The sequence below is a fragment of the Chinchilla lanigera genome, unplaced genomic scaffold (genome assembly GCF_000276665.1).
Source record: "Chinchilla lanigera isolate Chin_1 unplaced genomic scaffold, ChiLan1.0 scaffold00042, whole genome shotgun sequence".
Taxonomy (NCBI): domain Eukaryota; kingdom Metazoa; phylum Chordata; class Mammalia; order Rodentia; family Chinchillidae; genus Chinchilla; species Chinchilla lanigera.
In genome coordinates this window covers 15,072,060-15,098,484 of record NW_004955443.1, presented here as the reverse complement: position 1 = coordinate 15,098,484, position 26,425 = coordinate 15,072,060, and the positions used below count along the sequence as shown (strand labels likewise).

General features: G+C 35.3%; 1 protein-coding gene across 10 annotated transcripts in view; it reads left to right on the top strand.

Moving 5' to 3' along the window:
* Pcdh7 (protocadherin 7) overlaps window positions 1-26,425 on the top strand; it is a 394,384-nt gene that overhangs the window by 61,893 nt on the left and 306,066 nt on the right. The window contains exon 2 of one of the 10 annotated variants that reach the window (XM_005392023.2): window positions 4,695-7,429. The exons of the other annotated variants lie outside the window; for them this stretch is intronic. Coding sequence (XP_005392080.1) covers window positions 4,695-4,772 — 78 coding nt within the window. The 3' untranslated portion in view covers window positions 4,773-7,429. Of the gene's footprint in view, window positions 1-4,694; window positions 7,430-26,425 lie in introns of those variants that run through there. 10 annotated transcript variants of the gene reach the window in all.

Sequence of the window (26,425 nt, the reverse complement as noted above, 5' to 3'; positions counted from 1 at the left end):
TTTGATTAGGAGCCAAAAATCTTGCTTTGAGGCTCTGATTTTACCACTTATCTATATAATATTATATAAGAAGATTAAGCTCTCTGAGCTCCAATTCCCTCAAATGCAAAATGAGCAAAATTGTAAACCTTTCTTCACAAGGACTTTTTGAGGTTACATTAGACATTTAAGTAGTTTTGTGATAAACATTGCAGGGGAGGAAAGATTTTTCTCACCTCATTCATTGCTAGGTTCATACTCAGGCCTCCTGGTTAAAGGTTAAGGTTAAGAAGAGAAAAGCATACAAATTTATTTAATATACAAGTTTTACATATTTATTTTCTTTATTTCATAAGGAAATGAAGATGTGAAGAAACAGGTAAACGTGTATGTTTTTTATGCTTAGATTTAATAAAGAAGTGGGCAGGGTATGAGCTAAGGGGTATAAACTGGGGAGAACTAAGCAAGGCTTGGTGGTTTAGGTTGTCCCTGTTTTTACAGAGATAAGGATGTGCTTTTCCTCCAGGGCTGCATGCACCTCAGCTGTGCACATCTCTCAACTGAGAGTTTTATAGCGCGCTTTGGGGAGCAGGGCTGGATTAGATTAAGAGAAGCCTTCTTGCTTCTTCTGTCTCCTCAAATGCCAAGTGCTATGTTTTGGGGTAGGAAAACAGATACATTTTGAGTTCCCTGGTTCCGCTTGTATTCTAGTCAGTTATATTCTAACATTAATTCCAACTTTTTGTTCCTACATTGTGGGAACTGACATCATTTTAGTTTTCTGTGTTATGGTATATGCTTTGCTTCTCCCATATTACCTTTTACTGTTTCCTGAATGTGAACATCAGTCAAGGAAAAGTAATGAATATTCATAGGATCCTTTTACATTACTGCTTAGAAGGAAATATGTTCAACAGATATTTGTATTTAATCTATACCACTTACATAGACTATTTAGTGTCAAAGCATACCTTAAAATATAAGTAGAAAAACAGATACGTACCCTATCTCTGTCTATTTGTCTTTCTACCTACCAAACTACCTATCTATATTTTCCTGTTGGCTTATGCAGAAGATTTTTAGAATCATAGATAGCAGATCTATTCCTGTGTGAGTATTTCATAATGTTCTGAGTCCAAATCCTGTTCTCTAAATAACTCGGTGTCCTGTGGTCACCTGATCATGGAGAACTGGAGAAAGGAATGACTAAGCTTTTATAATTCAGCTTTCTATGGATACATTTTGTAAATTAAACTCTTGCCTTAATTCACTGTCTGAGTTAGGAAATGGAAGCTGAAGGAGACAGGGTTAGGCGATGGTCTGGGAATGATACGGCTTTATCACCTGTGTGTGTGTTGTCCAGAGGATGGAATAAATTGAGGAGAAAGGTTGAAAGGCAGAGACCTAGGCTGTTCCTCTACAACTTCACCTGAATTAGAACAGACTGAGAGGTGGGTAGGGTCTGATTTACTGGAGCCTATTGCCTCAGTGGCATTCATCTGAAAATTGCTTCCAGGGCCATTTTAATTAGCTGATTCACATCAAAACAAACACATGTTGGTAATATCCATTTCACTCCAACCCTCACCAACTGCCTTTTTCAGAACTTGATTCCTAAGTAGTTCGTGATGTCCTCAGTAAGTGATTTGAGATGAGAACTTTTGTTTCTAAATGTTAATCTTTAATGGTAAGGAAAAAAATCTATTTGTCTTCGCTTTAATGACAAGTGAATATTAATACACAGTTGCATTTTTTCTGTGAATCAAAGCTTAAAACCCAAAAACAAGAACAGAAGCCCACTCTTAAGTAGTTAACTTATGAAATCAGAGGTAGTTCTGTTTCAGAATAACATTTTAATAAAAGTACTTCATTATGCTGCGTGGCCCGATGGTGAATATATTACTTAAATGCATTATATTCTTGATTGTGATTATAAATTAAAATTATAATCCAGAATTTGCAAATATAGAATGAAACATTTTGAGATCACAGATTTTTCTTTAAAAATTGTTTCACTCTTTTATTCATTTATTAAGAGCTTTTCAGAAAACTCCACATAGTCTCTTCCGTTTAAGAAAAGAGAATGGCTGCTATATAGGAAAGAGTAAAAAGAAAGAAGCTTAGTAAAACCTGTAGGTTATCAGAAAATATTAGAGTGATGGGATTAATAACATGCTAGTAAAATACAGAATATTTGTTGCAGTTAAAAGAGGTATGATCCACAATCCAGAGTTATATGATAAGCAAAAGAAATGAAAAGATTTCCACGTGATATCAAGCTTTCAGGACTAGTTATGGGTGATGATATAATATGACTTGTAGTATGGTTTATATATTCCTTAATGTGTATTCATTCACTAACCCAGTTATTTTGTGAGTCCCACATATGCAGATATTGTGAAAGAAGCCATAGACATACTGGGCATGAGGTTTGCCCTCTCGGATTACATCGAAGCTACTTCTGTAGGACATAGAAATTAAATGACTGTTTCAGAAAATTAACATTTGATAAATGCTTTGGGGTGGTAAAATTATTTTAATGTAATCTTTTCTATAAGATATATGTTTTCTTATTATGACTTTTAAAATTGGAAATAAAAATGTATTCCTGGTTAGTACATGATTTAATGTACATCATGCTTTACATTTTTTAAAAGGAGAACTTAATAAAGTGCTTTGGACATGCATCATATAGACTAAGAGTACATTACAGGAAGACCTAGTGTTGCCTTGAGCTGCCTTATAGCTATGAGGTTGCAGTTGGTTCACAAGTAAAACAAAAAATCCAAAACTCTCAAATACTTACCATTCACTTGTGTGTAAGGAACTTTGAAATGAAATGTGTAGTGATATGCTTGTATAAATTTAATTTCATCTTAAGCTAAAATTTAAATTGGTGACATGTGTGGCCTTTTTATGTAATTAACTACAATATACTACATTATTGTATGTTCGCTTTTTGCCTGCTAGAAAATAAAACAATATTCTTCTTTCTTTGAGTACATGGAATTTAATTAAAGATTAAGACATTTTAAACTTGCGGAAATTTAAATAGCTAATACCAATAATCCACTGTCAGAGTAATTTTCAAAGTATTTGTGCTCTTGAGTATGAGCAATTAATTTTAAAATTAGATGTTACTGTTTTATTATACCATTTACTTTCAAAAATAAGTTGATCAAGAGTTCAGGGGAAAAATTACCACTTATTTTCTAGGCCTGGATTTCGTAGGGTGATATGTTACTGCATTGGAAATTAGAATATGTGGCTTTCTCTTTTCTGACCTGAGGTTGTAAAAATCAATATTTTGGGTAGTAAGTTATATCATTTTTACTTCCTGAAAATGATTTGTTATCTTCTTTGGCAAAGTTCAGACTTACTAAAGATTTGACTAACATCAATTCCACCACACACTGGAAAATGGCGCTTGTGTCCTTGTGATCCTTAAGGCCACAAGCTCAGAGAAATATTTAATACTTTTTAAAAATGACATTAGCACCAAATGTTTTGGAGAAGTATTTATCATCACTTTTATTTACGCAAACTAATTAGGAAGTTGGAAAATGTTGTCCTTTAAGAGTAATGATTTTTAAAAATCTTTATTTTTATCAGTATATGTGTGCAATACATAATGACTAAATTCACTATGGTGGCATTGGTACATGTACATAAGATATCTTAACTGTTTGTTTAATCTCCGCCCACTTTCCTCATCCATCCCTTTCTTGGTCCCTTTCTGTTTAGCAAAAGATCTATTTCCTTATTTCCTCTTATCTATTATTTTACTGTTTAACTTATTTATATTTTGGATTTCTCATATAAGAGAAACCATGTGATATTTAAGCTTGTGTGTCTGAATTATTTTGCTTAATATTACGGTCTCAAGGTGCATCCATTTTCCTACAAAGGCCTCAAGTTTATCCTTCTTTATGGCAGCGTAGTGCTTTATTGTGTATAAATACCAATTTTTTTTTAATTGATTCATCTGTGGATGGACAGATAGGCTGCTTCCAAAATGTAATTATTCTAAGTTGTATGCCTGTATCACTGTGGTATGTCTTCAGCACTTTTCAGAAGATACCTAGAAGAGAATACCTGGCTCAGGTGGAATTTCTAGTTTTAGTTGACATTGAAAGGTAGAGTAAGTCTTCCTTGACCAATGATCAGCAAGTCATTTGTAGATAACATGCAAATTGCCTGAATTTCTGTGAGGAGAGAACGAACTATCTACTGATTGTGTTTAATGGCCAGAACTACTCATTCAGGTAAAGCTCACATTTCTGAGATCCTGGAAGTGTGCAAGTTGTACAAGTACTAAGATTAAAATTACTATTTCCTTTTTATTTATGTTTATAGTACAAGCAAAGACAGAATACCACCTCCAACTCCTCTCTTGTCTTTTTAAAGCTTTGAAAATCTGGAACTCTAAAATACAATCATTTCAAATTTCCTTAAACTATGCAAATATTTTTTGTCATACAGAGATTACTTGATGTTACGAGATATATTGGTTTAGATGCCCACAGTCTGCTCACTGTAGTGAGAACAATTATATCTCTGTAACTTCCCCAAAAAGGTTATGGCCATTGCAAATACGTCTTGAAGAAGGAAGGAATATCGCCAGCCAAGATGTGCAGTTCAGACTTTGGAACTAGGCTGGCAAAACCCTACCCACATCCCTGTAAAGCAGACATATATTTTTGTATTTTTTGTAGGTGGATACAATGCAGACCACGAAATCCCTTGGCCACATTGAGGAATCCTGTAAAATGAATGTATATGCTCGTAAGTGAAACACATGTCATGTTCCAACTCAATATGTTGGATCCTAATAGACCTGGACTGTCTCGTGTAAAAAGAAAGTGACTCGCAAGGGGCTGGATGACTAGCTAATTAAAGCGAAGCCCTAATTTTGAGGGAAACAAAAATGACTTTAAAATAGGATCTTTGTGCAAAGGAATCAAACTATATTTTGCAAACAAGTGAAAGGAAATCAAGCTCTCAGTATGGGATAAAGGAGGGATGTGAGAGAGGTTTTGCAATCTTATCAATTACTGTGGAGAAAGAGAATCAGATATCACCGTGCTCAGGAGTATGAACAGAACAACAGGACATCCTTTTTCTTCAGTTTGCGCCTGAATGTACCCAAGCAGAGATTGGGGATATGTAGCCTGTTCCTGTTTGTAGTTCATAATGTGGAGATACACGTAGATATGATTTCATTTGCCTTGCTTGAACTTATTGGATGTATAATGTAGGAATCATGTGAGCCTGTGCTAGATCAACAAAGAAAATGGAAATGTATACCTCAGGACCGACTTCCAAGAAAACTAATCAATTCAATGCTATTTAATGAAGCATTAAGAAGAAACACTACTGCCAATCAGGGAAAGTGAGAAACCAGAGGACATGAGAAGAAATAAAATTTAGGCCATTCTAATACTTGTCAAAAGATAATTTATTATGTTCTAAAATCAGAATGATAGGTCACAATGTGTCTCACAGACATTTTACACAATTTCCAATTGAATTTAGGATTAGCCACGTAAATGTTCAAGGAATGTATGGCCATCATATCAATAGGAAACTGGCCTTTTAAATTTGTGGTCCTATGCATTATGGATATAGGGGAGGGCCTTTATTCTTTTATTAAGGATGAATTGCATGCAGGATGTACCTCTTTGCATTATAGTTACTTGCTTAGTTGAAGATACCCAAAACACTGTATAAATAGAAAGCAAAATTTTTGTATGGGTGTGAATGTATGTGTCTGCATTTGTGTGTGTGTGTGTGTGTGTGTGTAAGTGAAAGGTGGCAAAATTTAATGATTAGCATTTGCACTTTGGTTTGTTACCTAGAATGTAAAGAGGTAGAGTAAACTGTCTTAAGCCATTTCATCTCTGTTATTATTAAAGATTATTATTCACAAAGGAAGCAATTCTAAAATAGAATGACTGCTGCAAAAATATTCCAATTAAATATAATATTTAAAGCAATTGAACCATTTAAATTAAGATGGCACCAATGTCTGAAAATAATGAGAGTAGGCTCATGTGAAATCAGTCTGCACACAGTTGAAAAGTCATATTATCATCTGTCAGGCTGCTTCACTTAATGAAAAGATGTGAATGAATCTTGGATGCTCTCATAGATGGGACTAGGGAAATAGCTAGTTTTTAACTAACCTTTTAATCCTACCGACAAGTAACATGTGTTCCCCCAACTTTTCTTTAATCGAAATTATATAACAAACAAATCATATGTTAATAGAAGTAAGGTAGGGAATATTTGAAACAGATTGAAAAATATTTTTTGTATTCACCATGTGCCATAATAATTTTGAAACTACTGTTCTCTGGTATTTGTAATCATTGCTTTTTATCTTGGTGATTAACTTTATAGTTGAAATTTTTACCTCTTCTTTCTGTGTGACAATCGATTGCAGTTGGAATCCTATCTATAATATTACAGAGATTTTTGTCTTTATTTATGCTATTATAATAAATTATGTCTATAAACTGTATGATTCTATTGTATTGAATATTTTTCTGTGACCAAAACAATAAAAGAAAACTATAAGATGGCTATATTTCCTACTTTAATACTCTCTTCAAACATAATGGGATGTAAAATATGTTTATATCACTGGTCTTTAGAATATATCTTCTTTATTTCCCAGTGGAGAACAAAGAGCTTAGATACTAAAGATAAGGAAAAGGATTGATGGATAAATTTGGAAGAATCGAAAAATAATTCCTGACAAGTTACAAGTCTTGATGTCAAATTTTGTCCTACCAATTAAGAGTGAGACATGAGGGATATATTTGAAGTTTCAAGCAATCAAGTTAGTTTCTGGATTTTACCATCAATTTTAAGGTAATTTTCACACTTAAATTCTAAGGTATTGATACATTAGAAATACTGGAAAACATTATGTAACATTAATTGCATTAATAAGCAATTCGGATCATCAGTGTTAAGAAAATCATGTGTTGTTTTCCAGCTAAATTGACCCAAAACACAGTACAAGCCTGAAAGCTAAGGCAGAATATGAGTTCACAGTTTTTACTCCTGTGCTCTTCATTTACCCTAATGGAAATATGTGCCAGGGCATAAATAATCATGTTCTGGGGATCAGTAGCTCACCCAAAGTTAAATGAAGCAAGCAGCAGGCAAGTACAAAATCAGTCAGTGTGTAACAGAGAAAACCTTTTGGTTCCTCTTTGAGTTGACTGCATTCCCTGGCAGAATACATTGTGAGGGAACCAGTTTTTCTTGCTCTGTGTCCCAACCCCCAGGATTGACCAGTACATGAAGGTCTCCATAACTTCAAAGGCATTTCTGGACTTGGATCAGCCCAGCTGAGTACAGAGGAGAAGCAAGCACTAGCCCCAGATGTTTGTTGCTGGAGGTTTTTCCATCTAGTGGTAATTCTGTGCTTAGAAGAATCAACAGGCAGATAAGTCTTGTGACCGTGACAATCTCACGGTTAATGTTTAGTCTCAGAGTGCCTCACACGGAAAATAATATTTGTATGTTAGCTTCCTGCTGCTACACCAACCACTGAATGCTAGGAAAATAATAGGAAGCAAAATGAAAACATACATATACATGTTTAAATATATATGTGCCATAGTCACATAAATAAATGTGTATATATATGTTACATATAACCTATATAAAACATATATATGTATATATAACATATATGTATATTTTTTTAGCATAATGACTTGAAAAATATCAATTTCATAATCAGTCAGGTGGTGTGCATAATCATCAGGGATTCTTATTTACACAGTGAACATTTTTCATTTAATGTAATTTATGGTCATTTAGGGAACTCATTAAGAGAATAAAATACAATTTTGTCACATCTATTCTCGATTTTACAAGATTAGAAGTTTAGAGGGGAGAGTTGGAGACAGCTTTTCCTGCACTCCACTATTCTAAATATCTTACACCCTTTCTTCTTCTGTTTGGGAGCAAACCTGGGTGAAGAAAAAAAAATAGTTGTAGAAAGTATCGAAGCAACTGGGAATGAGAATCGCGCAATGAAAAGTTGTGTTCAGAAGCCATCATCGGGTTCCCATCAGAAGAAATATGTCAATAAAATATAAAATACATTTTAAAATATGTTCAACATTAAGATGTTTGCTTTTGGTTGTATTTATTATTTTTGACAACTATTATTTGCCTCCTAGTTTTGATAAATATGGATTAGTTGAACTATTTTTACTATTTCTCTGATTACTTTTTAAAGTGACATTACTGAGAGTCAGCTCTATGCAGGCAGTATTTTAATTGTTCTCTTTAATAGTCTCACCAACCTCATGAAGTCGATGTTATTATTGTCATGATTCTCATTTTACATGTAAGGAAAATGAAGCATAACCTTTCAGTACTTGGTAAAGTTACGTACTAGCTAGATGTAGAGCTGGGCTTTGAACCCTTAACAGTCTCATTCCAGAAGTCACACTCGGGGGTGTGGATATAGCTCAATGATATAAGCACTTCCCTGGCAACCCTGAGGTCATGAGTTTGATTCCTGGTACCCCCACCCAAAAAAAAAACAAAAACGAGAGGTCACACTCAACAGCTGGGCCACGGAGCTTTGATGATAAACAGCATTATAAACGGCAGTACAAGTTAGGTTCTGTTACTGTTTGAGGGTAGAGGAATGAATTCCTTGATTCTTTAGGTCACACATTCAGCAGGCTGAATGAGTCCAACCTTCCTAACTTAAATGTTCAGAGAGTCTAGCTCACCGACATATTGGATGAAGATGGAAGCTGACACAGAAGTTGGCTTTAACTATTGTAGACAGGAAAAACAGAAAATTATTTCCCATTTCATTTGTTTCGTGGGTTCAACACATATTATTTTAAATATGCATAGTAATTTCATTGAAAATGAAGATTTTACTGTTAGAATCCAGTATTCCAGTATTTCCAACTGAGGAAAATAAATTGGCAAGGAGAGCTGACAAGCTAATGAAGACACAGCAGTGCAAGCCATGTGCTGCAGTGGCAGGAAAACCTAGCGGATACGAGTGCAATGTTTGGAATCCAGGCTGCTTGGTTTTGAAATGTGATTCACACATTCACACACTGGTGACCTTGGGAAACATTGCATCTTCCTACATCCATTTCTTCACATGTAATATAAAGTTAATAGCAGAGTCAAATTCACAACTTAGCTACCATCATTAAATTAAATTAATCTCATCAGTATGTGGCTGGCATAACAAGAATTCAATAAATGTTGGCCATTATCAATTTTTTATTGTGTTTGTAACTGACATAAGGATAGAGGAGAGTGGCTGCTGGCAGATATTCATGGCCTCAAGTAGACCAATTCACTATCAGAAGGTGAAATGAAAACACCTATAGAAAAGGCAAAACCAAATCTTCCCCTATTATCCATATATTTTGGTTTAAAACTCAGCAAAATGAGGCAGATACAGGTTCTCTGGGAAAATACTTCAGTCTCTGGTTTTCTGTAATGTAAAATCTTAAGACTCTGTAAGCTACACCTTTTTCAGCCATAGACAATTGAGAGGAAACTGTGACAGCCAAAATCAAAGTTGTCACAAGCCAATAATGAAAGTTCTTAAAAGACTGCAGAACAGTTTTTACAAGCACTTCGGCCTCAGTCATAAGAGTATATGATTCTTTATTAGAAGGTTAAAATATGTGCAACCTAAGATTATAAATGTTTTGTTAAACTCTCATGGAAATGTGGATTATGATGACCAATGAACAAATAAGCAGTAATTATTATTGGCTATTATTTAACAATTGTCTGTAACATACAATAAAGGCTTTACTTTCAGACTCATTAAGTAGCAAATATGCTTCTCATCTTACATGATATGATCTTAAATGTATGAAATGTATCCAAAATAAAGGTTTGCTGAATTAAGTTAAATGTTTAATATCTGGAAACTCAGTGACTTGTATCTGAAACCTAGTTATTAGCTAGGAAATACACTAGCAAGGTTAAAATAATACACAGTTGCCATCAGTTTTGCCTATTTGAAACCAGTATTAAAACACTGTAGGTTGATTAACATCTGTGAATTGAAAACGGGGTCGTCAAACACGTTTCTGTAGTTTTGGTAGCACGCCATCTTCTGTTTTAAACTCCTATCTCAGCTTAGCAACTGGACAGCTAAGAAACACAAAATCAACTTCAGATTTTTATTAGCCTACAAATTTCATTAACTTTTCTTTATTTAATGAAAAAGCTGGCTACTCTGTATTTTTATTATTGTTAGCACCACCATAGTAGCTTATCTTGATGGGGCTTTTTTTGTGCATTCCTAATAAGGAGTTAAAATTAATGTGGTTACAAATGAATATCTTCTAGCCTATATCCTTAGATGTTAGGGGAAGGACCAACATTTCCTATTTTAAAAGACTGGAGCTGTGAAATCAGGTACAGCTTAGCCCTCTTTCTAATTGTTAGTGCTCAGTTGTGTCTGTGAAAATTCTGTCCCAGTGGGAGCTGAGGGGGATCCAGGTCTCTAATCTTTCAGTTCTCTGTGTCTAGCTGTAACAGGAGGGTCAGCAAGGTATTTTTTTTTTCCTCCTATTTGTGTCAGGCTCATGAAAGAACCAGACATTTGGTATGTGCATTCCAGAAAGATCAGAAACCGGCTGCCTCTTGATAATGCACTACGGATGGGCACAATGCCAATGTGGTAACTTTTTGCTGTTTTACTTTACAAAAAAATCTTGTATAATTATTACATAGAAGTTTATGTCATTTTTAACCCAAAGTGGAAATCTGATTGTTAAAGTTATGTAATTGAATTAATTATGTGTTAAAGAAAGGCACTGACAATACTAAGGTTACACAGAAATTTTTCATATAGGCCTTTTTAATAAAAATTTTTTGACGAGTAGACACATAAATGCCTTGTTATTTAGATTGGAAAGTTCCCGAAAGTGTTTGTGAGGCTGACTTCCAATTAGTCTTACTTTATAGATTGTATGCAAATGAATACCATGGGCTCTAAAAACATAGGCTCTTTCATTTTTCAAGTGCCCATTTTTAATACTCACAAAAAATATAATCTGTATCTTGTACTGGGATACTTAATCGTGTGCTTTTGTCAGCTGAGAGTAATGTTTGGATTAAAGAGCATGATTAGAAGATTCTAAATTAGTGGTTACCAAACCAAAATGACACACACACAAAAAAAAGTAACACAGCCATCTTTTTCATGCAATATATTTCTTAGACCAGTTAATTAGTACTTTAATTAGCATGATGTTTCATGTTGTGACCTAAGCCATTGTACTCCCAATAGGTTTAATGAAGAAAGTGAAAAAAAGAAGTCCAAGCTTTTGTGTTGGTGATAGCTGTGACATATGTCACCAGAGCGAAAAGCAATTATTCATTTTCAAATAACAGAATGTACATAGGAAATATTTTTGAATCCAGAACAGATACTTTAAAAAATTACTTCCAGAAATTAAAATATATCCAATTACTATATATGCAACAGAATTCAGTGAACTACATTTTGAATCCCAAGTGACCATAAATCAATACCTGAAGAGTTCACTGAGATTTTGTAATAAAAGTACCTCTTACTATGTGGGGAACGAACATAAAAGATATGAATGTGGGTAATCATATTTTTGAATATGTAATGTGATGCATCAGATTCTATTAAGAGCTATTGAAATGACTTACAAAGGATAGCATTCTGGAGAGTCGCAATAGAATTCTGCCTTTGGACAGGCCTGAAGGGGGAAAATGTGTCTTAGAGATAATTTATCATGTGCATGACATGAAAGCGTTCTTTCATCCGCTCTCCCTTCCCCAGTGAGAACATATTTGTATTGTATATGTTTGTCTTTATTACATGGGATGGATTCTTTGGCTGGGCCAAAGACAGTCATCTGCCAGAAGATGGGATCTGCCTTTTCAAAACAGCATAAAGATTGGGCAAGATAATTGTGGATATTAAGCTATGAAACAGAGCAAACCTTCTGGAGGTGTTTTTGTTTTCATTTTACACTTCTCCCAATTGAAAACAGGCAAAGAATAAAATAGTGTAAGTCTCTGACTAGTATCTGATTCTGTGGAGCTTGCCTTCTCTGTCACTAGAGGCTGTTGGCTTCCTCTTTTATGATTGTATAATTAAGCTACGAGTTTACTTTGAGTCTGTGTATAGGAGATTCACAGTGGATTCCTTTTTTCTCTCTCACAATTCTTCCACAGCTTTTATCAGTTAATGTAGAGACACCACTAGGAGTTTAACTTTGGTTATTTCAGAACTTAATGGTAATTAATTGGACACAGAACTGCTTATTTTGGAGTCCAAATTTATTTTTATGTAAAACTCTGTAAGAACAAAGTCATTTGTATTTTTCCTGTCTCTTTTCTCTGTTTAACGTGTCCATTCAAGAGGCTACTTTTTTGTTTAGTAGGAAACTGGGGAGAATGACATAATAAGTATATAAGTATAATGGATTTTTAATTGATGGTATATAATTAGTTGAAAATTCTGTTTCTTGGAATGAAGATAAATGTGAAATTCTGATATAAAGATTGTTTAGCAAACATTTACTTTGAGACAAACTCAAAGATGTGTTATATCTACATTCTTTTTAGTTTTGTGGTTGCTGTTAATTTTTGATCTGATGTTACTTGACAATGATTTGATATGAGAGTGATGTTTCAATTTACCTCTTTTCACAGATACAGTACTTGAATTACTATTTTTTGTTCCTTTCATGGTGTTCTTTTGGAAATATGCAATTTGAATTTTACACAATTGCTAAATATTAAGTGTTTAATGCATTGGTTATGAACCAGTTTGAACAATATTGGGCACATTTCCTAATTTCTCATGTTTAAGTGAAGATTAGAGCACACTGTCATGACATTATTAGGAAACATGGTTCGGTGAATATATTATATGTAAATTAGTATAGAACCCTCACAGTACTGCCTGATATAAAGTGAGAGCAACTGTACATAATAGCTGTTATGAAAGAAAGGTTTAGAAATGTGACACAGGTCTAGCTAAGGATTCAGAATGGGTCTGAAAGCAACACAGAACAGTGCCTGTCACACTCTAAGTGCCTCTTAGTAATATAGTAGCTATTTAAAACAAGCTCTTGTGTTTTCCAAAGATCTTATACTGGCCACAAACTAGCCTGGAACTTGAAGTGCAGATATGTCCATCTTAGAAACATTAATTTCCTTCAGGGTATTAAGACTTGCTCTTACAATCATTTGTTGGTATACCCTTTGCAGCCTTGATAAATAAGCTTGCAGTTTTGCATGGCTTCGAAAAAGGCATGTTTTGAAAGTGTTTAGAACATGCCCAGAAGAAATGCTAATGTCTGTAAATTAGAATGTAATAAAAGATGATCAATGATAAATTTATACTTTTATCTTTTTTTCACTAGGATTTCTTTGAATTTACAAACAATTAAAACAAACACCAAAAGGTATAGGTAACAGCAGCATGTATGTATGTATGTATGTATGTATGTTTGTATATATGTTTGTATGTATGTATATTCTACTAGATCTCAGGAGAGTAATTAGGTAAGTTCATATTTGCACCCTAATTTATTTTCCCCTCTACCAGTAATTGCAGTTGAATCCAAGGCTTTATACATACTACATGACAGCTCTACCACTGAGTCACATCCTCTGCCTTCTCTCTCTTTCTTGCTTCTTTTCTTACTTGAATTACACTTACCAAAAATGTGAAGTTGTTCAGCACCTTTAACACAATGACATTCTATATTCTGATATTCCTGCATCATTTTCTTTAAAACCAATGAATTTTGTTAACTGAGATTTAGGAGATGTTTTATTTCATTTTTTATTCAAATATTTTGCTACAATATTTTCTACTAACTTGAATTTTAAAGATGCTCTACAACAGTTGGACATTTATACTTAGCATGCAGATGGTGGTAGGGCTGAACAGTCTTTTGTAGCAGCCACTATTACATCCTTTGTATTCTGAATTTGAAATGGTATATTCTGATCAGTGTTTTTATCAGTCATTCCACTTACTGTGCCATCCAGTAACATTATATCATGAAAAATGCGTATTTAAAAAAGCAAGAGCTCTGTATATACCAATGTCATAATGGATTAAGAAGATAAATGTCTTGGTTACTTTTCTCTCATTGCTGAGACAAAATAACTGATGCCAAACAAACAAACAAACTGATGCCCAAAATTAAGGAAGGGAAGGTTTATTTAGCTCACAGTTTGTGGAGATTTCAGTCCATACCTGGCTGGCTCCAAGGCAGGGTGGCACATGGCAGAGGGCAACAGTTCATGGCAGCAGAAAATGGCAAAAGCAGCAAGAGCAAAAGGGAGGAGTGGCAGCTGTAAGAGTAAGCCTCTTTCCCTTCTTTGTATTGTATGTAAACTACCCACCCCCAGGTTTGGTGTAGCATTCACACCCATAATTCCAACATTGGACCATGGATCAATCAACAAATCTAGAAGCCCACCCCATGACAGCATAAGGCTTTGAGGGAACATCCATACACAAACCATAACAATGAAGTACAACAGATCATATTTAGGCCTGAAGAGCATACAAGTTGCACTGATTTTAAAGTTTGTGAACAAGTTACCCATAGTAAATTCTGGTATCACGTAGAAGACTAGCCCACCTACCTGTTTTATACATTGTTCTCCCAATGTCTTGCAAGGAGAGGACACCTTGCTTCAGAAACATCCCGTGGTGCTTCACTTCTAATAAATAAACTGCAGATTTCTTAATTAGAGTCACGTTCATCGTGTTCTAAACTTCCTCTGCCGTTTGTAGTTTCTATTCTTCATTTTCATGAAATCTATGCTCTAGCTCCATAACTTTCAAGGGCCTTTCCTCATTTTGTTCATTCCTAACAGCTTATTGTAACCCATATTGTTATCTCCTGCAAGCCTTTGTCTTTTCAACTGCAAATCAATAAATCTTACTTTTCATGGTTCAACCTTTTCAGTTTTTCCCAGTTTGTTAGTGTTTAATTTTAAGATACTTTTAATCTGTGTGATTTTGTGATAGCTAAAGCTCCTTAAATTTAATGACTGTATATTTTGTGCATGAAAATGTACACATGTGCAATTTTTTAATATAAGTCTTCACAGGGAAGACCCATGTGTAACTCATATTTGACTGTCACCCTTCCTTATTTCTTAGCAGAGTATTCTGCTTATAGAAGATGCTCACTAAATAGTGGACGAATTCACTGTATACTAAAACTTCATGATTTGTGTCTTTTCTGTGGTATCAAATAAAATGTGTACATATCATCCAGTCAATAATTAATTTTGTAGCTGCTGCAATACATTAAGCATGGTTAGTATTATGTTGCTAGGATATGATACATAGTCAGTGGGATATGTACATACATACATCATACCACAAATCACAAGAACTCTGTTGGTGCTGACATCCCTCTCTGATATGCAAGATTTACTGCATTATGAAAGTTTAATTTTGGCAAGTTGAATATGTTCCACCCAGGTGTGGTAACTAGACAATGCTAGCAGTCAGAGTCTGTTGGAGGATGTTGAGGCAGGATGCTTTAAAAGGAGACAGGAGCATAGACAAATTGTATAAGACATTGTATTCTGTGTTAAGGAGGTTCACCTTGAATTTGGAAGAAAGGGGAGTCAAACAATAGAGGTCTTTAAAGATGGGGAATTGCTGCTCTTGAATAACACGGGAATAACCTTCATGGCAGAGGGGAGGGAGATATATCTTTTTAGACTGCTGACTGACACTAAAGAAGACCTTTTCTGTAGGGTAAGCAGTTGAGGATATGACATTTCACCATTTCTAGGCAGCAATGCAGTATTTGGCACTGAAGACTTACTTTCTTAGTAGAGGGATACAATTAATAACAAAATCCCACATTAATGCACAGTTTCAAAAGTCCATAGACATGGAGCCATTCTTTGAGCACAGATTAGCTGAACTATTTTTATGTGAGTGTATGGTTAAGCCATGTGATATTTTGGGTAGATATAAAACATAATTTTAAGGTAAAAAATCCTGTGCTCTATTAATAGTATGCTATAATCTCAATGAAGACATGCCTTGTGGGCTATCTGGAGGTCAAATGTTAAATAATCCTTGTACACAAAGACCTTGAAATCCCATTTCTACTTCTGTCATTGTTTGAATTTGCTGTTCAACCTCTTTACTGATTTTTGTTTTAACGTGTAAACTGATTTTTTTATTTCAAGTTGTGTCCAAAGCTATTTTTCTTTTTTTAAAATTTGGCATCTTACTAAGTTCTTTTCAAATAATTTATCTTTTGTGCTTCATAATTTAAAAAAAGGAGAATTTATGGCATGGATAATATAGTTAGCATTTTCACCATCCTGTAGACTATAGGAATTACTGCTTTCTTTTAAAACGGTAAAACAAGTCATGAAGTCTCATTTGTGGTAAGACAGATCTGGCACTTCTAGTACAGTGAAATTTTTAAGGATCATCAATATTGAAGACACATTCCGTGGAGTTGCTTATTCCTGCCATCTTTTTCCACCTTTAATTTTGTAATTAAAAGATGTTCTAACAGATGAATTTCCCTTTCCTAGATGTTTTCTGTCTGGTGTTTGATTGGCAAACAACTGGAAATCCACCTTCACTCTCTTAGAGCTGGAAGGATCTATGTTATCCTAGAGTTATCCAGTGCTTGAAAAATTTAAATTTTGATCTGTGAATAAAGATTAATGTGTTACTTATATTTTTAAAATTTCCAAAAATGTCCTGTAAGGTTGTTTTATGTTGCTGAAGACAGTGTTAATATTTCATATAATGCAGATGTTGCATGTACAAAATCTGTGCAAAATACTGAACTGATTGCTCTATAGATAAACATCCATACTCGTAATGTATGCTCTGCAAAATACCTTTTTTTTGCAAAGTCATATGCAGTATTTTTTACAGTGTAATTTCTGTGGCTGTATATTAATTTGGAGTTCTTATTATTTTGGTAGGGTTCAGTAGGAACACCATCATTTTCTAAGTATTGCTCTTAGGTATTATGCGACAAATCAAACTTTAAGTATACCAAGAATATTAATGTCAGTATTCTGAGTCATGAACTGACTTGTCTAAGGCACTAACCAGAGAAATAAGAGTATAAGTATAAAAGTACTGCATTATTTTGAATATATGCATTCATATATATGTGTATATCTATAAATGGGTACATTTACATATATACTTTTGAAATACATTAAATGGATACATTTACATATAATACACATTTTTGAAATACATATTTTCTTACACATTTTTTTCTACATATAGACACTGAAATATATGTTTAGTTATCTACTTGTATATTGTTCTAGTTTGAAGATTACCAAAGGGCTATAATTAATAATAGCTATACAATTATTGCTTTAATCCAGGAATTGGGATTGTTGCTGAGAGTATAAATAGGAAAAACATATTGTTTGTGTTATCAAGGAATTAACTGTACAGAAATTTGAATTTATATCATAAATTTTCTAGGAAGATGAAGATGGAGGGAAAAAGTGAAGGTGACTGGGAAAAATGTTCAATGATACAGAAAACTTTTCACTTGATTCTAGAAATAAATAGGAGTTTCCTCAAAGTAGGAAGGAAGAAAGAGCTATTTTAACTAGACAAGAAATCGTAAGCAAAATCATGTGAGGTCATTAAGCTTCTCATTAGTTAGATAAAAAGCAAGCGATAACAGTGCAGGGAGCAAGGGTGGGGTGAGCGATTAGACTTGAACAGGAAAGAGTAAGGGAGCTCAGTTTAAGATGGACTCTGAACTTCATACCTAAAAGTATGGTATGTCTTAAAAGCATTTGAAACCAGTATAAGATTTTAAGCAAATGGAAGTATGTGGTGTGATCAAAACATATGGTGAATACTTAAATTAAAAAAAATTAGAAATATATCACATTAAAAGACACACTAGCATTAACCACCTCCTGAATAGTTTCATTTGCTTTGAACAAACTTATTCAGTCTTTCTTGCCACTTTCTTAAGCAGTGGTGGAAGTCATCTCATCTGTGACTTTTCATGGCTGCTTTTATGCCCTCAATCAGTTCAGTTTGTGGCAGTTTCTGTCACACAAAAAAATCACAGTATGTCCTCATTCACTTTACTCACTGGATCTGGCACGATGTGACTTATGACTGCTCCCCAGAGTCAAAGTAACCTTCAATGGTAAACATTTTGAATTGATTCAGGACATCTAGGCAGCCAGGAGAATATAACTAAAGACATCACCGAAAAAGGACTTCCAGAGCTGCTTCAGAAAATAGCAAGAACAATGGGATAAGTGGGTTTGCAGTGCATGTGTGTGGGGTACTTTGAGGGAGATAAATGGCAATTTCTGTACTGTAATAATTTTTAAAATTTAAACATTTACCACATTTTGATTACTTTTTTAATAAGTGTTTTAGAAATATGGCTCTATCCATCTGATAAAAGGCAGTTTATGGTAAAATCACTAGAGAAAAGAGTAGGTGTTAGAAGACTTGTACAGTCTGATGAACTCTGATTATATGATTGCAATGGCGTGCTCTTCTACTCTGATCTTGGAGGCAGATCAAGGTGCATATGGATACATGAGTGTAAAGTATTCTGTACCTGGCTAGATATTGGAGATAAAAAGAGGTAAAACAGCAAATCAGTGGAAAAGAAGTTTGCTTCTCATTTTACTTTTGAACATTTTACTAAAAAAATAGTGATTTGGAGAAAAGAATTAAACAGTTCATTTGCACTGAGTGGTAAAAGTGTAGATATATGTGTAAGTACATATGGTCCCTTTGTAAGAGGGGAGGAGAGAGATGGAGTGAAGGAAAGATGGAGAAAAAGAGAGAGAAAGAAGATGACTATCCTAAAAGACTAATTTTGAGTAATTATGGGAGGATAACATAAAATTAAGGACAAAGAAGTAAATTTAAGTTCACCAGGGAAAATCAAATGATAGAAAGGAAAGAAGAAAAGACATTATTTCAGCAAGTATAAAGTAGACGAACTACTAATAAAAATTTCAGCAGCAACAACTATGTCAAAAGCAGTAATCCTCATTAGGCTCTAAGCTTTGCACAAAAGAGATGCAAACTATCTTATTTAACTGCAATAACAGATGTTTGAAAGCAATAGGAACCAAGTTCTTAATTTAATATTTTTAAATGAAGAAAGCTTTGTGAACCATATGGACCTCAAAAGGTGGAGGATACAAGAACATATTCAGGAAAGGAAAGATTCATTCCAGTTCCAGAGATAGAATTAAATTCTAAGAGAAGTGGAAGCTCATATACTATCATTTACAAACATTGCTGCTAGAATGACTTAAACCCCATTGTGTCAATTTATTTGATCACTGTGCTCATTAAAGAAGGAATGCTGAAATCTCCTACTGCTGACCATTCCTTTACAGAAGGATAGCATTCTTTGAGTAACAGTCCTACTACACTGTCTTCATGCTTGAGATGTAACTTGTTCAAGTGAGGACAGGGTGTCCTTATCAAAAGAAATAGGGATACAGGGTGGCAGTACAAAAGCGACCCACATATCTCCAACTGAAATGATTGGGAGCCAAATCTAGGTATATTAAACAATGGGCATAAATTCTATCAATTTAATAAATGAAAGAATGTGTAATAAAGTTAAACCCCAACATTCACTTATACAAAATTGAAAAATGAGACAAGACTGCCTTCTGTATGATTCCTAAGTTTCAGGAGTATAGAAACCAGTTATGAGGCTAACATCAAACATGGAACCGGTTTTCAATAAGTAACATCTTGAAAGAATGGCTCTTTGCGAAGAATTTTTTGCAGAAAAGGAAAGAGCAGTTTGATGGCAAATCAGATGAGGAAAGATTTGTTTTTTAACAAAATAAGTAAATTCAGAGAGGTTTCTGAGTTGAAAGTTAGAGCTTGGACACAGAAAAGAAATCACAGTAGTGAAGTAAGACCTTGACAGGTGCAGAAAGGAGTAATATCAAAAGGTCAGATGGATAAAAGAACAAGGACCCTGACATGCAGAGTAAGGCACTGATGAGTAATGATTCGGATAAATTTGGAAATACAGAAGGGCGAGGAGGGGCTCCTGCCTGATGACCTCAATGCTCTCAGCAGTGGGCGTGGATCTGCTGTTGGGGTTGAAAAAAGTGAGGGCGAGGGCGGGAACCTGGGCAGGGTGTGGCCGGAGCAGCTGCTGGGTGGAATGGAGAGCCCAGCCAAGGAGGGATGAGTAATAGGGCTGCTGAGCAGTTCTGAGGGCTCAGCTGACATGGGAAATCATAAATTTGTAGCAGAGTCAATCAGCGTGGTTATTCAATTTTCTCAGGAACTCTTGGCAGCCCGGGAGGAGGAGGAGAGCAAACAGATGGCAGGACTGATTTGGTAATGGGATTGGCAAGGCAGCTGTGAGAGAAGGTCAAAGACTGGAAGAAATCAATTGCATCCCTGAAAGTGTGTGGAAAATGATGATCGGGGGATCAAAATTGGAGGGAATGGAAGTCAAGCCAGGAAAGATTGGCGACTGCTAAGTAGCGGAAGGGTGAAGGAGTGGAGGTCATCAGCCTCTGAAACTACAGAAGAGTGGTTGTGGGCATGAGTGAGAGGGATACGTGATGCAACAGGAGAACTCCGCAGTTCTGGACATTACAGAACAGTACTTTTCATTTGAAATGGCCCATTTGGTAGCAGGGGGTGTGGATGATCAGGGGAGTGAACACTCAAGGGTAGAAGTGAAAGAATTTTGAAGTTAAATAAAGGAATGATTTATCCATGTCAGTGAGAATAGTAGCGAATTAAATAAACTATATATAGGGCTGGGGATTTAGCTCAGTGGCAAAGCGTGCCTGCCTGGAAATCGCAAGATCGTGAGTTCAATTCCTGGTACTGGAAGAAAAACAAACAAACAAAATAAACTATATATACATTTTCTTCCTATGAAAAGATGGGAAAACAGTAACAACAACACACCAGATGCCCAATTATTCAAGTGAATTGATGAAGAACTTGTGGAGGAGATTTTTAAAGAGCTCAAAATTAGATTATTTGGAGTTTGTTAAATAGGTCTTATTTGACTAAGGTAGTAAAAAAAAAAAAAATCCAGAACTGAAAAATATGAAGTTTAAGAGAATGTCTCTTTTCTTCTTTACACAGACATGGGAAGATAAGTGCCAGTTTAGCAGTTTTGCAGTATGTTGTGAAATTTACGTCAGTAAAACCTGAAAATTCATTGCACACAACATGCATGCGTGTGTGAAATCTTAATTTAGGCTATGATTTGTTGCAAGGGGTAAATTTCTTTCTCTGCCAGGTCATCTTGGTTTGCATTTAAACGTATGGTACTCTAATCTGTTTTGAATATGAAATGCCTAACTAATCATGAAGAGAAGTCTCTGACTCAGCCAACCTTTCTACACAGCTCTCAGAAGGTAACCAGACTTCCTTTTGCTAAACCCAAGGATCATCAGGGCTGGGGATATAGCTCAGCAGCACGAGTGTCTGCCTAGTAAGCACAAGGTCCTGAGTTTGATTCCCAGTACCAAAAATAAATAAATAAATAAATAAATCCAAAGATCAGTTCTGTCTTCTTGCATCCAGCTGGGTGTTGAGCACTTGTGTGCTCAGTGGCTTTCTCCCCCATGGCCCACTTCATCTCTTGTGTCCTGCCTCTTCTATTACATAGCTAAGTCTATGGATGCCCCAGGATTTTGTTCATGTGTATCCTATTTTCATGCTTCTTCCCTCGGCTCCTCACTCCGTACACCTGGTTGACCTCTCCATTGGCACAGACAGTATGACACAGGGGTCAGGCAGTAATTACTGATGACAGATTCTCTTTGGCTTTGTCGTTTATGTAGGGCTAGTTACTTAATTTATGTGCCTGAGTTTGCTTAAATCTAAAATGAACTACCTCATTGGTTTTTAGGGGGGAGGAATAAGAAGTAAAAACTTGAAAAGTGCTGAAAATATATGTGGCACTGACAATGTGTTCAATAAATGCCAGTTACTAATGTTATCACAAACATAATAGAGCAAAAGAGGAACCATTGATTTTTTCCTCAAATACCTTGTTATGATTTGAAAGGCCTCATCAACTCATGTTGAAATTTGAGTTTCCACTGTGAGGTATCAAAAGAGTGGAAGCTCACTCCACAGAGTCGTAGATTAACGGTATTTGAAGCAGAGCTGCTGGGAGTTGCAAGGATTCGATGAAGTCAGCAGCTCCCCTGGTGACTGCCGGGATGGCTGCCCCATGATTACACATCAGAGGAAGGGGAAGAAGGATCTGAGTAGTATGTTTGGTTGGCCTCACTGTGTGCTGCCCTACACCTTATGATGAAGCAGCAAGAAAGATCTCTGCAGATGCAGTCAGTCAGTATGGACCCTTTAAAACTGTGAACTGAATAAACCATTTTTCTTTATTAACTACCCAGTCTATGGTTGATATTCAGTGGTAGCAACAGCAAACAGACTAAGACATGCCCCAATTTGTTCTTTGTATAAACCTTCCACATATGAATGCATACTACAGCATGGATATCACCCAGTTCGCTTACAGAAAAATCCCAGAGTTCATCTTGTACTCATTTCTTTATATACTACTGTATTATGTTTCAGTAATTTCTTTTATCTTCATATCAAAAAATATATATCAACTCTGAGCACTTTCATTATCCTCTCATTTATTATTATTGTTATTTTTATGGTATTGGGAATTGAACTCAGGACCTTGCGCTTGCCAGGCAGGTGCTGTGTCACTGAGGTATATCACGAGCCCCCACCTTCTCTTTTAAATCATGTTGCAAACTCCAACAATGTTTTGTATCTCTGATTGTAGTATTCTCCCTACAGGGGGAGAATATATAAATGCAAACATATCCTCCTACTGTGTAAAATCTGCCAGTGGCTTTCTGTTCTAATGACGATAAAGCCTGGGCTCGCGGAGCGGTGTACATATGCTTATTAGATAGCAGCCTGCTTCCAGGCCCTCAGCTCCTTTGACTTTCAGCATTATTCACTAAATCAAAGCCACTCTGGGATTTTTTTATGCCACTCATATGTCATAAAATACTTTCCATGTCAGTGTCTTTGAACTTGTTATTCTTTCTGCTTTCAATACTTTCTCCCCTCAGGTATCCAAGTCTGCCTTCTCTCTTCATCACCCAATTCTTATTTTACATGCCAAGTTCTTACAAAGCCTACCCACCCATTGCTTTCCTCTTGATCTTCTGCTTCTTAATTTCTGTAGTATTCCTTGGGCTCTGCAACCCCCTACCCAACCTTAGTTTTCTCATATTGATCATTCCTATATCTGGGAAAAGTAAAAGGATATATGTTAGAATTTCACTTGATTCATCTGATTATTTACATTATAGAAAGTAGACTCCTTGAATTTTGTTTTTGTTGTACTTGGTCATATGCTTGATTATTAGATGATACACTGCTACTACTATTTCGTTAGGCATTTTGGAAGAGGAAGCAGCTCCAGCTGCCCTCATCACGTGTGTAAAAGTTGATGCGAGTGAAAGAGTATTTGCTTTAGATCTAGGTTTCTTGTAAGAATTCCATTTTTGGAAAAACTGAGTTATGACTTAATATATTTGAAAACTCTGAAGGAACTGCTAAAATGACCTGTAGATTATGTTCAAGCTTAACAGTACTTCATGACTTCACTTGAATTATATATTATTTTGTTAACAAGATTAATGCTTCAAAAGATTCTGATTGTTTTATCAGTAGTTCTCCAAACCATCCACAATGAGATACGCAAAACCAAGATGTGGCCTTTTTTTATACTCATTTCTTTTGAGCAAAGGAACAAAGAACATGTTCTATCATTATTTCTAAGGAATAATACATATTTAACTGAGAACACCTCCATTTTAGGTAATAAATCTCAGGATCAAGGAGGAGCATGGAGACACATTCATGAATTACTATTTTTAACAATGTTATGAAAATTAGGATAACAGGTATGAATGAACTACAAGCATGGAATCTCTACTGCAAAAGTATTCTACTGAAGGAATATAACAATAACATTATATTTGCAGCCCCAACTTATTCTTTATAATCACTAAGGATTTTCATGGAAAGTTAAACATTTTATGCATAACGTGAAACCACAAATATTACATTTATGGATTCAGGCTGATGAAGCAAATGATTCTGACTAAATAGTAACATTTAGGCCAAACTCCACTTATATGTTTGCAGCCAACATCTGTTTGTATAAAAGGAATTTGGGGGGTACTGGAACACTTTGAGGACTTCAGCGGACAGAGAGGCCTAGAGGGGAGGCTTGCTGCTTTTAAATATTTTATATGTCCCAAAGTGAGATGCAGCATAAGTGCTTATATTTATGGAGACTGTCTAAAGCCATCTCAATCTAGGTTTCTTTCTTCATGACAGAGCAAAAATGTGCAGTTGTAGTCGACTCTGCAGCATCTACAGAGATATGGGCATCTGCTTTCCCTAGCTCCTGTGGAGAACTGGGTACACGGGAGATCTCTCTGTTGGCTGAAAGAAGATGACTGAAATCTAAATATGTTCTGAGGCTCCGGGATGAACAGAAGACATACCAATACTGAATAACTAAGCAAACATACTCAAAATGGGTTAAATACAACTATCAATAATTGATTTGCAAGTGTATAATCAGTAAATCTCGAACATCGCAGAAAATCCACCATAAATTAATTGCGTTTCCTAGCCTAAAATAGCAACTTTTCTATGAATTGGTTAAGATGTTTGAATACTGTTTTCTGCCTCTTGGAGCCAAGAAGCTTTTTCAGGGCATCCTCCTCAGGTCTCCCTGTCTTTCTCTCTGATTTTCTTTTGTTTGCTTTCAGGATAACTTAGGCACAATTCCTAAAAGAACACCATTTGGCTGATTTCCATCTGGCATTCTTCCCCTCTTATTTTCACTGAAAAGTGTGGAGTCTGATTTGTATTGCTATTTCTGAGTGAATCCTGCTTTCAGCTCCTCACACATCCTTGCCCCTGTTTTTCATATGAGCAGTTACCTCCTTTGTAGGAAAAAAAAAAAATATGTACCATTCTGGGCTCTAGCTGAGTGGAATCAGATAAAAACAAATGGTAGAAATATGGGCTCCCTAATTTCTAGTAATCTTTTGTATGCTTTAGCATACAAATATGTCATGTGAAAAGTTCCGTCTGTGCAGAAGAATGGAGTATTTTATACACAAATAATTAGAAAATTGTCAAGACATATGCTGCTTTTACAAATGTCTTTGTACGTATTGTTTTGCAGATGATACCAAAAATTATCATGGTGCTGAATTATGAAAAACCTCTTGACTTAGAGGTCTTCATCAGTGACTAATTGCTGCTATTTGTAACCCACTTTAAAAGCAAATAAAGCTCCCATCTGCTAATTCTATTAGCAGTTTTTGTATTAAAATGGCGATTGGTCCTTAAAAAGAAAATATGCAATTATGAAATTTTCAGATTTGTGTCGTTATTGAAAAGCTAACAAATGTATCTGGCAAAATAGAATTTATCGCTCCTTTTTTTCATTCTCTGAGAAGTCTATAACCTTCCAAAAACTCAAATTGGATTAATGATGTAGCTATATATCTACACATACTCAACAAAATGGAAAATTAAATCAATCATTTAAATAAATCAGAGCAAAACCAAGTGCTCATATTTAATAGCTTGTATAGAATTATCAAATACTCTCACTCCAGTTCTCTGAGTTACCCACTATGACATTTATAGGCCTGAAGACCTAGGTCCATCCATTGAACAAGGGAAAGGGAAATATAATATTGTAAAACTCTCATCTGCGTGACAGTTTCTATGTTGGCTAAATGAAGGAGCTCTAGGTGTTGTTATGGAGAATTACATAAATTTTAAAACTATGAAAGTTTTTTGTAAACGTTAATCTCTTCCTGGATGCAGGGATAATTATCATCATGTAGGATTCTGAATGAGAAGAATACTTTCACTCACCTGAATACTGAAATATTTCATCTGTGAGGAGAGACAATATATAGACTTGCTCCAGTCAGCCTTCATTCTGAGCCACAGCTCCTTGGGGGTTCATGAATATTCACTGCCTTTTTTCTACAGCTTCAGGGAGGTTCTATGTGGACCCACACAGGAAATTGTGGTTCTCCTGCTTGATTTCTGCCTTTGATGCCTAGAGAGCCCCAAGTAGAAGGGGCTGGACTGGTACACATTATGTACAACACAAACTCTTCCCTGGCCTGGTGGTCCCAGATGTTTTCCAATTTGGGGATGGCATCTTACTCCTGTTTGCTTTTGCGTGCACCTGTGATGCAAATTCTCTTTTCTTCTCACTAAGTTTTGTCTTTGTTCTGTTTGTTTTTCAGTGTTCAGAACAACTGACTGTGGTTAAAATGACAATGATTTTAAATTTTTTCTATTTATTTA